Genomic DNA, 12366 nt, shown 5'->3' with positions numbered 1-12366 from the left:
CCCTTCGGGGAGCGACGGTGCCTCGAGACGGTGCCGTACTGTCAGGGTCCCTACGGGGAGCGACGGTTCGAAGGGTACTGTCTCGAGGTACTGTCAGGGTCCCTTCGGGGAGCGACGGTGCCTCGACGACTGAGTCGGCTCGCGTCGTATTCCAGCCAGAAGGGTGCTGTCGCTCCGGGTCGGGCGACAGTGCCGCAGTGTCGCTCCGGGTCGGGCGACACTGCTCGCCGCGTCCGGGTGCTGCGCGCCTGCGCCTCCCGATGAGGTCGGACGGCGTGGTATTCTGGCCGCCGCGCCTCGGTTGCACCGGAGCACTCATGTGCACAAGCCTCGCGAGAGCGGCTCGCGCAGGCGCAGCGACGGCCGGGGAGGCCTCGCACCAGATGCACTGTCGGCGTCGTTCTACGCGGGCCGCTCGTGGACTGATTGACTACGGTTCTCGCGTGGGGGCGCTGTGCTGTGCCGTACCGGGCTCGACCACGTCGTCAAGCTGTCGAAGTCCGAGACGTGGGGAGGCACAACGCCCAACCACGCCAGGGCCCCGTCGAGATCGTCGTCGCCGCGACATCGAGACCTCCGGTGATCTCGGGTGATCTCGGGTGATCTCCGGTGATCTTCGGCGGTCGGGCGGCGTCGATCTCCGAGAGGGAGTCGAGTCTAGCGTTCCTCAAGATGACGCACTACTCAACTCAACCCTACGCCCGCATCGATGTGGGAGGCAAGGCCACCCGTCGATGCGACCTGCTACCAAGCGGTGGGGCAGGAGATTGGAGGGGCCCCTTGCAGAGGTGGCGCGAACAGCTTCAGCTTTTCTCGCCCGCTCTGCTGAGGGCGAGGCGCCGAGCTTCGGTTCCAACGCTGCAGCACTCTCCCTCTATTCACAGCAGAGAGGCGACGCGTCCTCATGCGCGTCCTCGTCCCCACCTGCTCTGCTTCAACGTGCTGCCATGGAGCCAGCGCGCCTCGCGCGCCATGATTCAATCGCCCCCACCCGCCCTCTTCCTGGCGATATTCATGGCTCAGAGCTGATTGAGCTCTCTTTATTCATGGGTCTCAGTGGAGAGACGACTTGAGGAGACGACTAGTCTCACTCCCCCGCTTTCGTCACGCAGCGTGTTCTGTTCATGTGTGTCGTGATGTGTCTGTGGGCCCTGGCATGTGTTGTCTGTCCCAGGGCGTGGGGAGGCACAACGCCCAACCACGCCAGGGCCCCGTCGAGATCGTCGTCGCCGCGACATCGAGACCTCCGGTGATCTCGGGTGATCTCGGGTGATCTCCGGTGATCTCCGGCGGTCGGGCGGCGTCGATCTCCGAGAGGGAGTCGAGTCTAGCGTTCCTCAAGATGACGCACTACTCAACTCAACCCTACGCCCGCATCGATGTGGGAGGCAAGGCCACCCGTCGATGCGACCTGCTACCAAGCGGTGGGGCAGGAGATTGGAGGGGCCCCTTGCAGAGGGCCCTACTCTATGCAGAGAACCCAGCCGGGGCGGCCGCCGTAGCTCTCGGCCCAAACGTAGCCGTTTCCGTTCACCAGCGGTGGTGCGTTCTCGGCCGCAACCTCCTCGGTCATACCTTCGGTGTCGCCGTGGTCGGTGGTGGTCCCACCGTCGGTCGTCATGCCGAGCGCGACGCGCTCCTTGTGAGCCGCGAGCCATGCTGCGATTGGTGCGTCGGCTCGCGCACTTGCTGCGTCCTGGCGCTTGTTGAAGTCTGTAGCCGCCTTCTGCCACTGCCGCTGCCGCAGCGCCCGCAGCCGCTGCAAGGTCTCGTCGGTCAGCAGCGTCTTCGACTGGCGGTCCTCAATGACGGCGGCCTGCACCCGCGACAGGAGAGAGAGAGAGAGCTCTCGCCTCGCTGGCGGCGCGGTCTAGTGCCGCGGCTCCCAACTCTCCGGTGGGCTCGCGGCGGCTCGCCGCCGTGGATATGACCGGTCCGGGTTCGTCCCGGCGTGCCGCCAGTGGCCTGCCGCTTCTTCGCCGAAATTTTGCTCAACATGTTTGTCGACAAAGTTGCCCCCGAGCTCCTGCTGCTCGACTGCGCGGCAGAACCGGCCCCTCGCGGCTGAGACGTGATGCGCCGGCACCGGGGCTACGGCGCGGGACCATTTCCAGGCTCTCACTCTCGAGCAACCTCAAAATTGGCCGATTTTGTGATCTCAACCCTGCTGCTCTCTGACCTCAACCTCACGGCCCGCTGCGTGGCTCTTTGAGCGCGAGAGGCGTCGTCTACGAGACGGCGGCGAGCGCAGGCGGCGGCGGCGCGGCGGCGCGGCGGCGGATCGCGGCGCAGACAACGGCAGCGATCTGCGGCAGACACGCACACACGCCTCCCTTGCACTATACCACTCACACCGCCGCCGCACTCTCGGGGGCGGGCAGCGGCGGCGGAGGAGAAGCTACGGCGGGTGACGACGCGGCAACGGCGCTGACGGAGCGGCGACCGCACACACCCCTCGTGGCCGTTCTTCAGTCTGCGGCCAGGGCGCGCTGCACCGGGCCGACCTGCGGCCGTCGCTACGAGCGGCGGGGCTCAACGCGGGGCAGCGCGCCGACGACGTCGAATGCGCCGCCGTGGCATCGCGGCGCCGACGACCAGGCTCAGAGGATGACCCCGGGTAAGCGTTCCCGTGCCTCGACAATTGCCGCTGGTAGGCGCGCCGCGCCGAACCATGGCGGGCGCGCCGCGGCCGCGCGCACCCTTCGTCACAATCAATGCTCGGCCCTGAGGGCCGGGTAGGAGGGGTCTAGGTTACCTCTACCTCTGAGGGCCTGCGGCCCTCTTACCTTTACCTCTGGGCAGCCGTGGGCCCTTTACCTCTACCTCTGAGCGACGTAGGACCATGATTTACCTTTGCGTGATCTCTCGTGTCTCGAGAGTGATAACTGATATCTCTCGAGTGATCTCGATAATATGTGATCTCGATGCAGCTATCTGCGATTTCCACTCGCCGGCTCGTAGAGAAGAGAAAATACAAACAATGCGCAGCCGCACGAGTGCTTCTGAGATGTGCCCGCCATCCATGCACCATGGTTGGGCGCGCAGGACGAAGAAAATTTTGGATAAGAAAATGGCTTCTCCTCGGCGCCATACCGCTTTTCGGCGCACAGCGGAGTTCGCAAACCTGGCATGCTGCCTTCCCTTCTACGTACACTTTCAGAATGGAGGCAAACCTCAGCGCAGGGCTCAGCTGTGCCCAGACCAAGTCGATTTGTACCATAAAGTTGGTAGACAGTGCCAAAACCACGGAATCGAAAATGGCTCTTAAATTCGCGCACCTGGTGTCCGCACTGCCGCATGGTGCGAGCCGCCACTCATGAGAAGGTCTCCGCTGCGATACTTTTGCTGTCTGCGTCAATGCAGCATCCCATCGAGCGCGTCACTATGACCTGACCCCTCTGATAACCGACGTCGCCAACGGCAAGCCTGCGTCCGTGTTATGATGTATCTTATTCCGGGGCCCGTGTGCGGGGAGCGAACCTTAGCGACCGCCCAGAAGCTTTCTGAGCGAACCAATCGGGCAAGGATCATCAGCATATGTCCCCTCCACAACATCGTGGGCATTTGAGCGGTATTTGAGGAGCACCGCCACTCTGAAGTTCGGCCGGGCATCCTCCTCCTCCCCCTCCTCCCCCTCCTCCTCGGCCTCCTCCTCCTCCCCCGCCACCGCCGCTGCCGTCGCTTCCGACGGAGACCACTTGCCGCGCCCTTTGACCAACTTGAGCAGCCCGGTCTCCGTGTTGCCAAAGCGCACGTAGGCCCCCTTCCAGCCGAGCTCTCCGTCGCCGGCCGTGTCCTTGCCCGTGCTCGCAAGCGAGCTCGTGAGCTTCAAATCGGCAACGAGGCGCCTGTGCCCCCTGCCGATGTTTGCCGCCGCCACGTCAGGTTGTTTTGGATTACTGTAACTTAGGTGTGCGGTCGGCTCCATCTCGATGATCATGCCCCACGCCGAGCGGAGGCATTTGACCAAACGTTTGAGTAGAAATTTGTGTCTTGTAGCATGCTTTGACCGAGGGTTAACCATCGCGGCGTCGCCAAGGACGTCGTGTAGCTGGCCGCTGGGTGCCCTCTTGCCTGCCTCCACCGCCTGGCAGGCGACATCAAGGGGGAGCCCAAGGCGGCGCTGGACGGTGACGCGCATCGCCCAGGACTCCATCTTCATGTCATCACGCATGGGGATGGCGTTGAGGAAGGCGCCGGCCCCTGGTTGGCTGACGGCGACAAAACGGATCGCCTCTCGCCAGCATTTGTGGTTCTGGCGTCTTCCGACCTTGTTGCCTTTGGAGGGCGCCTTGCGGCCGCCGCTGCGAAGCGCCTCGTCGGTAAGCTCCTCGGCAAGGTCGAGCCAGTTAGCATGGTGCACGCCAGAGGTGTACCGTCGCTGCGCCTGGTGCAAGAACTCGTTGGTGGACGAGAACTGGGCCAGGGGAAGCAGCTCCGCGGCCGGCGCCAGCCCGTGCGGGTAGAAGCGGAACCTCGGCTCCGCCTTCGCCTCGTTGATCGCAGTGCCCGGGCTCACCACCTCCCGGCACATGTGGGTGCCTATGTGTTTCGTTCGAGCTAACGCACCTTGTTTTGCAGTTTCTATGCCGTGCTATTCACTTCCAAAAATCGACCCCCGGGACCCCGACCGACCTAGCTACTGCCGGCTCGACCCCACGATAGCCTCCGAAGGCTGACTTTGCGGCACCATCATCGGACGATGTCGACGAGTTGGGTCGCTCTCGCGGTAGCCAGATGACCTCTCTTCCTAGGAGCATCGGCCATGGCCGCAGGGAGCGCGGGGGAGGGCGCTGGAAGCAACACGGAGCTCCGTTGGAGAGTTTTCAAGATTAGCGTGTCAGAGTGAAATGGCACTAGCCTCGACGGCACCCTCCTGCAGACCGTGACGGTCCACGCCACGCGACGGGCGGGCCCGCCATCTGTGCATATCTAGACATAGCCCACGACCGATTGTTCTGCCTGTGCGCGGTGGAGCCGGAGGAGGAGCTCCTGTTTGAGCCGGAGGAGCTGGAGAGCGGCGGCTTCGATGCGCTGTGCAGCTTTCGCCTCGTCGGCCCAGCAACACACTTCTAGCGCGTCGAGTCACACAGCACATTCAACATCGACCGCCTAGTCGACCGTGCGTGAGTCGTCCTTGCTATCTGGCTGCGCTCTAAACTTCAGCCTGTTGCGTGTGGCGTGCCGCACAATTTTGGCGATGGCGTCCGAGAGGAGAGAGAGAGCGGGGGGGGGAGGGGGGGGGTATTGATTGTAAGTGCTCGGCGGCGCATAGCATCGCATCGCGCATGGTAAAGAAAGTAGACTTTTTACCGTTGTTGCTCGTGCGGTTTACACGTTCACCGTGGACATAGCGCATCCGACTCCAGCCTTCGACGTACAACGAGGGCAGCCTCTCACTGGCGTGACGCGTCACTGGGTCCGGAGGGTGCCGGTGGCAAGTGGAAGCTCGGTGCCGGCGAAGCAACGCCAGGGGGACCGCCGGCGTCTCTGCCGTCAGCGCGCCGCCCCCCCACCCTCGGCGTTGGCCCTCGCCTGCAGCCGCGCCTGTCTCCCCGCGCGCAGCTGCCGCTCGGCGGCGGCGGCGCGCTCCGCCGCAGCGCCGGCGCTTCCGACGGCCACGCAGCGGAGGGAGAGAGTGGCATGCGACGCTCCTGCTTACAGCGCCAGGGCTGTGAAGAGACGCCGCTCGCCGCAGCGGAGGGCGAGGGAGGGACGCGACGCGCGTAGCCACGAGGCGGAATTGTCCAGGGTGACGCAGACCTAGGGGAGATTGCGCGAGATTGCGCGAGATTGCGGTGAGGCAGACCTAGTGGGGCCGCTTGAACGGAGGATGCACTCTCGCGCAGTCTCGCGCAATCTCGGCCGATCTCGGCCGCAATCTCGGCCGATCTCGGGGTCATCGCGCGCATCGGCGACTTATGCAATCTCGCGCAATCTCGCGCAATCTCGGCCGATCTCGGGGTCATCGCGCACATCAGCGACTTGCCTCTGCGGTGGCGTCCACAGCTTGTGTGTTAACTTGGACTCGGTCCTTGCCGCGCTCGTCCTCTGCGCATCTCCCTCCCGCGATCTCCCGCGATCTCCCGCCACCTCGGGGAATCTCGGGCAATCTCGGGGCGATCTCGGCCGTATCTCGGCGCCATCTCGGCGCACCTCCCCCGCCGACAGCTCCAGCCGGCCGGCTGCGCCAGAGGGCGAGGCGACGTGTCGTGCGAGGACAGCCGAGGCCGAGGAGACGGTGAAAGGAAGAGTGCGCGCGGCCGTCGAGACTGCATACTCGAGCACCTGTTGAGATACGGGGAGATGTCGGGAGATGTGCGGGAGATGTGGGGAGATGTGGGGAGATGTGGGGAGATGTGGGGAGATGTGGGGAGATGCGGGGAGAGGTGGGGAGATGTGGGGAGATGCGGGGAGATGTGGGGAGATGTGGGGAGATGTCGGGAGATGTGGGGAGATGCGGGGAGAGGTGGGGAGATGTGTGGAGATGTGGGGAGATGTGTGGGGGTGTGGGGAGATGTGGGGGGGTGGGGGGAGATGCGGGGAGATGCGGGGAGATGTGGGGAGATGTGGGGAGATGTGGGGAGATGCGGGGAGATGTGTGGAGATGTGGGGAGATGTGGGAAGATATGGGGAGATGTGGGGAGATATGGGGAGATGTGGGGAGATGCGGGGAGATGTGGGGAGATGTGGGGAGATGCGGGGAGATGTGGGGAGATACGGGGAGATGTCGGGAGATGTGCGGGAGATATGGGGAGAACGCATATACTCGAGCACCGCGGGCTCTTCGAGAGCGACGGTGACGGAGTGCGCGTCGCCCGCTGCGACGGCGAGGGAGCGCCGCTCCTGTTCACAGCGCCAGGGGTGTGAAGAGACGCCGTTCACAGCCGCTGCGACGGCGAGGGAGCGCCGCTCCTCCACCGCCCCCTCCTCCCCTGACCCGCCCGCCCCCTCCCCCCCTCCCTCGGCGGCGGAGGCGGAGGCAGCGGAGGCGACGGAGGCGGCGAGGGAGGCGGAGGAGGGGACGGAGGCGGAGGGGGCGGAGGCGGAGGCGGAGGCGGAGGCGGAGGCGGAGGCGGGGGCGGAGGCGGGAGCGGGGAGGGCGGCGGCGAGCTCGAAGCTTGCTGCGAGGGTGAGGGCGTCGAAGACAGGCAAGCCTAATCGATGTGGCGTGGGGAGGAATCAATGAAGTGTGGGGCTGCGAGGGTGAGTCCGTCGAGAAGCAGACAAACCTAACCAATGTGGAGTGCGATCAATTAAGTGTAGGGCTGCGAGGGTGAGGGCGTCGAGAAGCAAGCAAGCCGGTGGCGGCGCGGAGGGCGTCCGCGTGCGGCGACAGCTGCGGAGACTCGAGCAGTATGCCGCCGACCTGCGCTCACAGCCAGAGGCGTGAGGAGGCGCCGTTCACAGCTGCGCAGACTCGAGCAGTATGCCGCCGACCGGCGCGTGCAGCGAGCGGGACCGCAGCAGGCAAGAGACCTTCGCGAGGAGGGACGCGCGCACACCGCCTCCCCCTCCTTCTCCGCTGCCCGCGCCCGCCCCCTCCTCCTCCTCCTCCTTCCCCTCGGCCACCCACTCAAACACGGAGCACCCGGCCAGCGCCTCGGCAGCCAGCCTCGCCCGCCACGGCGGAGGGAGGCAGAGGCCTACGTGTTGAATACGCCAACCTCAGGGCACGAATACGGTACTGTGCAGCGTCTTCAGAGCACCGCGTGAATACAACAGAGAAGAAGACAGTGAATACAGCGGAATACGGGTGAATACGGCGGAATACGTGTCCTCTCGAGTGCTGGTTGGGATACATGAATACGTATTCCGCTTCTAGGGGCAGAGGCCCCGATCGAGCAGCTCAGTCAGCAGCGGCTGACTGCCCACCGCCTGGCGAGTAGAGACCACGCCTCACTTTTTCACAGGGGGATCCGTTGCTTTTCGCTGCGCATGCTCGAGCCCCCGGCGAGGGCTTGTGCTGTGAATAGCAGGCGTGGTCTCTACTCGCCAGAGCTGTGAATAGCAGCTGTGAATAGCAGGCGTGGTCTCTACTCGCCAGGCCCACCGCCGCCGCGCCAGCCGCGAAGCCTACGGAAGGTTCCCGGAAGATGCCTCGAGGGCTGCTGGAAGGTGCCTCGGCGCGTCAAGGGCGACGCCGGTCGAGTCGACGAGGACCTAATTAAGTAACTCATTCATCAAGTAATTAAATGAGTAATTAATTAAGAGACGCCGGTCGTGTCGACGAGGACCAGTAGCGACTCGTGCGGCTGCTGCGCGGCGAGCACGGCGGGCGCTTGCAGCAGTGCGCTCGGAAAGAGGCGAGGCGAGGCGGAGGCGGAGGCGGAGGCGGAGGCGGAGGCGGAGGCGGAGGCGGAGGCGGAGGCGGCGGAGGAGGCGGCGGCGGCGGCGGTGGCGGTGGCGGCGGTGGATGCGGCGGAGGCGGATGCGGCGGTGGTAGAGACGGCGGAGAGGAGCGAGTCGGAGTCGCAGAGAGCAAAGAGGGCGTCGTACGCGATGCCTGGTTATCAATGATGCAGCTGCTCATCAACTGCCCAGTCTTCGTATGAAGAGAGAGCGCCGTAGCCGGTGCCTAACACTCAATTCGTGATCATCAACCAACTGCTCGCCGTAGTACGAAGAGGCATCGTCGCGCGATGCCGAGGAGAGCGTCGCCGTGCGCGGCCTGCAGCGACTCGACCGCCGCGCGCAGCTTCGCCCGCACGCCGGCGGAGCGCTTCTCTCGCTCGCGGCTGCCCTCGCGCGACGACCGAACGGCGTGCAGCGCAGAGTCGGTGACGCCGGTGTTGGTGTAGGCGAGGATGAAGCCGGCGGAGCCGCATGTCGTCGCCGTCGCCGCGCCGCCGTGGTCAACGCACAGCACGCCGAGCACGGGAAGCGACTGAGGCGGCTGCGGCGCGTCAATGGCGTCCGCCCGCTCTGCCGGAGGAGGAGCGCAGGCGGAGGACACCGTCGTGGGAGGGTCCGGTGTGGGCGCGGAGGGAGCGGGCGGGGAGGGTGGAGGGGGTTCGTCGCGGAAGAGCCACATTGGGGCAGCGCCTGTTGGTTGGGCCGGCGGAGGCCGGGAGAGCGTGAACAAAAAATCTTTTTTTTTACCGCACACCCTTGCGAGCGGAAATCCTCTTGCCGCAAGATGATGGCCTCCCACCGCATCGGCGCCCGCGTCGCGGGCCTCTCGCCAGCGCAGCTGTGCGCCATCATCGAGGCGCAGGCGGGCGCGAGCGACGCCGCGCTGCGCGTGGCGGACGAGCACGCCACACGGCTCGTGGAACAGCCCGAGTGGGTGCTCTCCGAGGTCCTTCTCTCGCCGGACCTCGCCCCGCACATCCTCGCCCAGCTGCCGACCACGGCGCACGCCGCCAAGGGGACGTGCCGCGCGTGGCGCCGCGGCTGGAAGGAGACGCTGAAGAGGCGCGAGAGGCCGCGCCTGGCCGTGATCGGTGGCAAAGACGGCGTTGGACGCCTCATCAGCTCGAAGGAGCGGTACGACGCGTCAACGAATGAGTGGAGGGGGGAGGAAGCTGTGGCGCCAATGCCGACGGCACGAATCTTTGCCGGCATGGCGGTGCTCGATGGCAAGCTGTACGTGGCGGGCGGCAGGGAGGGCGGCGCAGCTTCCAACCTGGAGGTGTCGGTCGACGGCTGTTTGGAGGCTTTGTCTAGGGTACGATACTTGACCCCCCCCCTTGGCGCCACGTCTTTTCGTGCCAAACAGCGCGATCTGGGGCGGGGCATGGGGTGGGGCTACATGCGCTCGCGGGGCTCCCCGACGGGGCGGGCCTCGTGCTGATGGACCCAGCCGAGGTGCCCGACCAGTCGGAGTGGCGCCGACGCGCCGCGCGACCACCAGCCAGCTTTTCAGCGCGGCCGAGAACGGTGTGTCGAGAGAGTCGACAGTCAAAGTAGCAGCCGCTTTTTTTCCCTCTTTTTGAGCGCTGCTGCTGCAGACCCTGCCCACCAGTGATAAGAGAGGCACAGGATCCACCCCGTCGCGAGCTTGACCGTCACCCCGGTGGCCGCCCACAGGTGGCTGATCGCGGCGCCACTCATCGCTGCTTTCGCGCGCCTGGCTCTCAGAGGGCTCCTGCGGCTCTCCCTCGTCGCGTGACCGCCGCCGACATCATGTGCTCGGTCGTCCCCGCCGGCGCGGAGCTGCGCCACGTCGAATTGTTCGGTAACTCTCGACCGCCGGCGCGCCCGCCGGCTCACCTCTCGCGCCGCCCCTTCGCACAAAGCCCGCTCACGCCGCACGTACTCAGCCATCGGCGCGACATCACCCCCGCGCAGGCACCTCGCGACGGGTCGGCGCACTCGTGCGGCTCAACGCGGACCTACGGAGCGACTCCGCCGCGGCTCGGCGCTGCCGCGTTTTCGAAGGCTGTGGGCGGGATAAGGCCGGCTAGATAGGGCGTAGGGACTCAAAAGAGAAATTTACCTTACCTCACCTCACCTTATCTGATACCTTTCCTCCGCCGCGCCGCGTGGGGATCCCTTCATCCGCCGCGACCCCCAGAGGCTCTGAGAGTTGGCTCTGCCAGAGGCCGGCGACGCCCTCGACGCCCGCCAATCGGCACGAGCGGTGGCATGCTTGTCCCAGTCCATCCAACAGAGAGCCTTTTCCTCTGGCTGCTCGGCCGCGCCCGATCCTCCGCGGCCCGACCGCCCCGCAGGGCGCAGGCTCATGCTTCCCGGTCATACCTCGCCCCCTCCGCCTCGAGACGGGCGAGGCGTGTGCCTGTTCACAGCTGCAAGTGTGAAGAGACGCCGTTCACAGCTCCCTCCTCCTCGAGACGGGCGAGGCGTGTGCCTACGAGATATGGGGAGATATGGGGAGATATGGGGAGATATGGGGAGGTATGGGGAGGTATGGGGAGATATGTGTTTTCGTCGTCTAGAGGCGTGTGCTGCGCGCGGAAGAGGTCGTTAGCGATGAGGATGCGCAGGTCGTTGACGTTGAGGTTTTCGCGCTCAAACGTGAAGGCGGCCTCGATCTCGTTCTCGTCGCTCGGCGGCGTGACGGGCGGGCGCGAGGGCAGCGCGTCGAAGTAGGCGTGCTCGAGCGCCGCGGCCGCGTCGGGGCGTTTGGTCGGGTCCAGCTCGAGCAGAGAGGCGAGCAAGTCCACCTCGCACGGGTTATTATTATTATTATTATTATTATTATTATTATTATTATTATTATTATTATTATTATTATTATTATTATTATTATTATTATTATTATTATTATTATTATTATTATTATTATTATCATGGCCAGCAAGTCCACCTCGCACGGGGTAGCGACCGGGCACGCCTCGGTCAGGTACTGCCGCCGCTGCCTCTCGCGCCCCTCCGCCTCTAGACTTGACCAGCCGCGGCACACTCGCTCCACCTCGGCGCGCGACGTGGCGCTCGCCCAGCCGAACTCGGAGACGGTCGGCGGCGCGAGAGTGCGGCAGATGACGGCGAGCTGGTCATGTCGGTGCCGCACCTGTGGGAGATATGGGGAGATGTGGGGAGATGTGGGGAGATGTGGGGAGATGTGGGGAGATGTGGGGAGACGTGGGGAGATATGGGGAGATGTGGGGAGATGTGGGGAGGTGTGGGGAGATGTGGGGAGACGTGGGGAGATATGGGGAGATGCGGGGAGATGCACCTGCTCGTCGGCGTCGTCGAACGAGAACGGGATGCAGTACCGACCGGGGAAGAGGGCGCCGGTCCGGAAGCGAGAGCCTACGTGCCGAGGAACTCCTCTCTCTCTCCCGGGTATGAGCTCTTAATAGATCTACGTACTCCGGTCCGGAAGCGAGAGCCGAAGTACCAATGAACTCGCCACTCACTCCTCTTGGGATTGATTCTCAATACGAATCCGGTCCGGAGGCGCGAGCCGGGCGTATCTCCCCACATCCCCCCATATCTCCCCATATCTCGGAGGCGGCGAGCCGGGCGTTAGCTCGAGCAGCTCCTTGTAGATACAGCCGGCCGACCAGATGTCGATCGCCGAAGAGTACGGCTCCTGCGGGCGAGATTGCACGAGATTACCCGAGATTGCACGAGATTACGACCAGATGTCGATCGCCGAAGAGTACGGCTCCTGCGGGCGAGATTGCACGAGATTACCCGAGATTGCACGAGATTACCCGAGATTGCACGAGATTGCACGAGATTACGTCTGCACGAGATTACCCGAGATTGCACGGGATTGCACGAGATTGCCTGAGATTGCCCGAGATTGCCCGAGATTGCCCGAGATTGCACGAGATTGCCCGAGATTGCCCGAGATTGCACGAGATTGCCCGAGATAGCCCGAGATTGCCCGAGATTGCCCGAGATTGCCCGAGATTACCCGAGATTGCACGAGATTGCCCGAGATTGCACGAG

At 64.7% G+C, this 12366-nt stretch overlaps 4 protein-coding genes across 4 annotated transcripts in view; 1 reads left to right on the top strand and 3 right to left on the bottom strand.

Moving 5' to 3' along the window:
* Positions 1 to 1462: 1462 nt before the first annotated feature.
* On the bottom strand, positions 1463 to 1998 carry EMIHUDRAFT_221023 (Hypothetical protein; the record flags this gene model as incomplete). Its single annotated transcript, XM_005756909.1, has 2 exons — positions 1463 to 1816; positions 1891 to 1998. 2 exons carry the CDS (start codon positions 1996 to 1998, stop codon positions 1463 to 1465), a joined length of 462 nt encoding a protein of 153 aa, XP_005756966.1.
* A 3114-nt stretch (positions 1999 to 5112) lies between these two features.
* Positions 5113 to 9034, bottom strand: EMIHUDRAFT_221020 (hypothetical protein; the record flags this gene model as incomplete). The annotated part of the gene is made up of 5 exons (XM_005756908.1): positions 5113 to 5167; positions 5307 to 5415; positions 5517 to 5547; positions 6778 to 6846; positions 8624 to 9034. The coding sequence occupies 5 exons, from the start codon at positions 9032 to 9034 to the stop codon at positions 5113 to 5115; spliced, it is 675 nt and encodes a 224-aa protein (XP_005756965.1).
* A 105-nt stretch (positions 9035 to 9139) lies between these two features.
* On the top strand, positions 9140 to 10409 carry EMIHUDRAFT_221019 (hypothetical protein; the record flags this gene model as incomplete). Its single annotated transcript, XM_005756907.1, has 3 exons — positions 9140 to 9375; positions 10086 to 10180; positions 10294 to 10409. The coding sequence occupies 3 exons, from the start codon at positions 9140 to 9142 to the stop codon at positions 10407 to 10409; spliced, it is 447 nt and encodes a 148-aa protein (XP_005756964.1).
* A 406-nt stretch (positions 10410 to 10815) lies between these two features.
* Positions 10816 to 12366, bottom strand: part of EMIHUDRAFT_439158 (hypothetical protein) — a gene marked incomplete at its 3' end in the record, with an annotated part of 5865 nt that continues 4314 nt past the window's right edge. The window contains exons 10-13 of the mRNA XM_005756906.1: positions 11929 to 12001; positions 11642 to 11718; positions 11273 to 11476; positions 10816 to 11129 (exon numbers count right to left, since the gene is read on the bottom strand). Of these exons, the coding sequence (XP_005756963.1) occupies positions 10818 to 11129; positions 11273 to 11476; positions 11642 to 11718; positions 11929 to 12001 (666 nt within the window). The remainder of the gene's footprint in view (positions 11130 to 11272; positions 11477 to 11641; positions 11719 to 11928; positions 12002 to 12366) is intronic.

The sequence above is a fragment of the Emiliania huxleyi genome (genome assembly GCF_000372725.1).
Source record: "Emiliania huxleyi CCMP1516 unplaced genomic scaffold EMIHUscaffold_94, whole genome shotgun sequence".
NCBI lineage: Eukaryota > Haptophyta > Isochrysidales > Noelaerhabdaceae > Emiliania > Emiliania huxleyi.
Note: the sequence above shows the minus strand (reverse complement) of the source record. Positions and strands in the feature narration are given on the sequence as shown.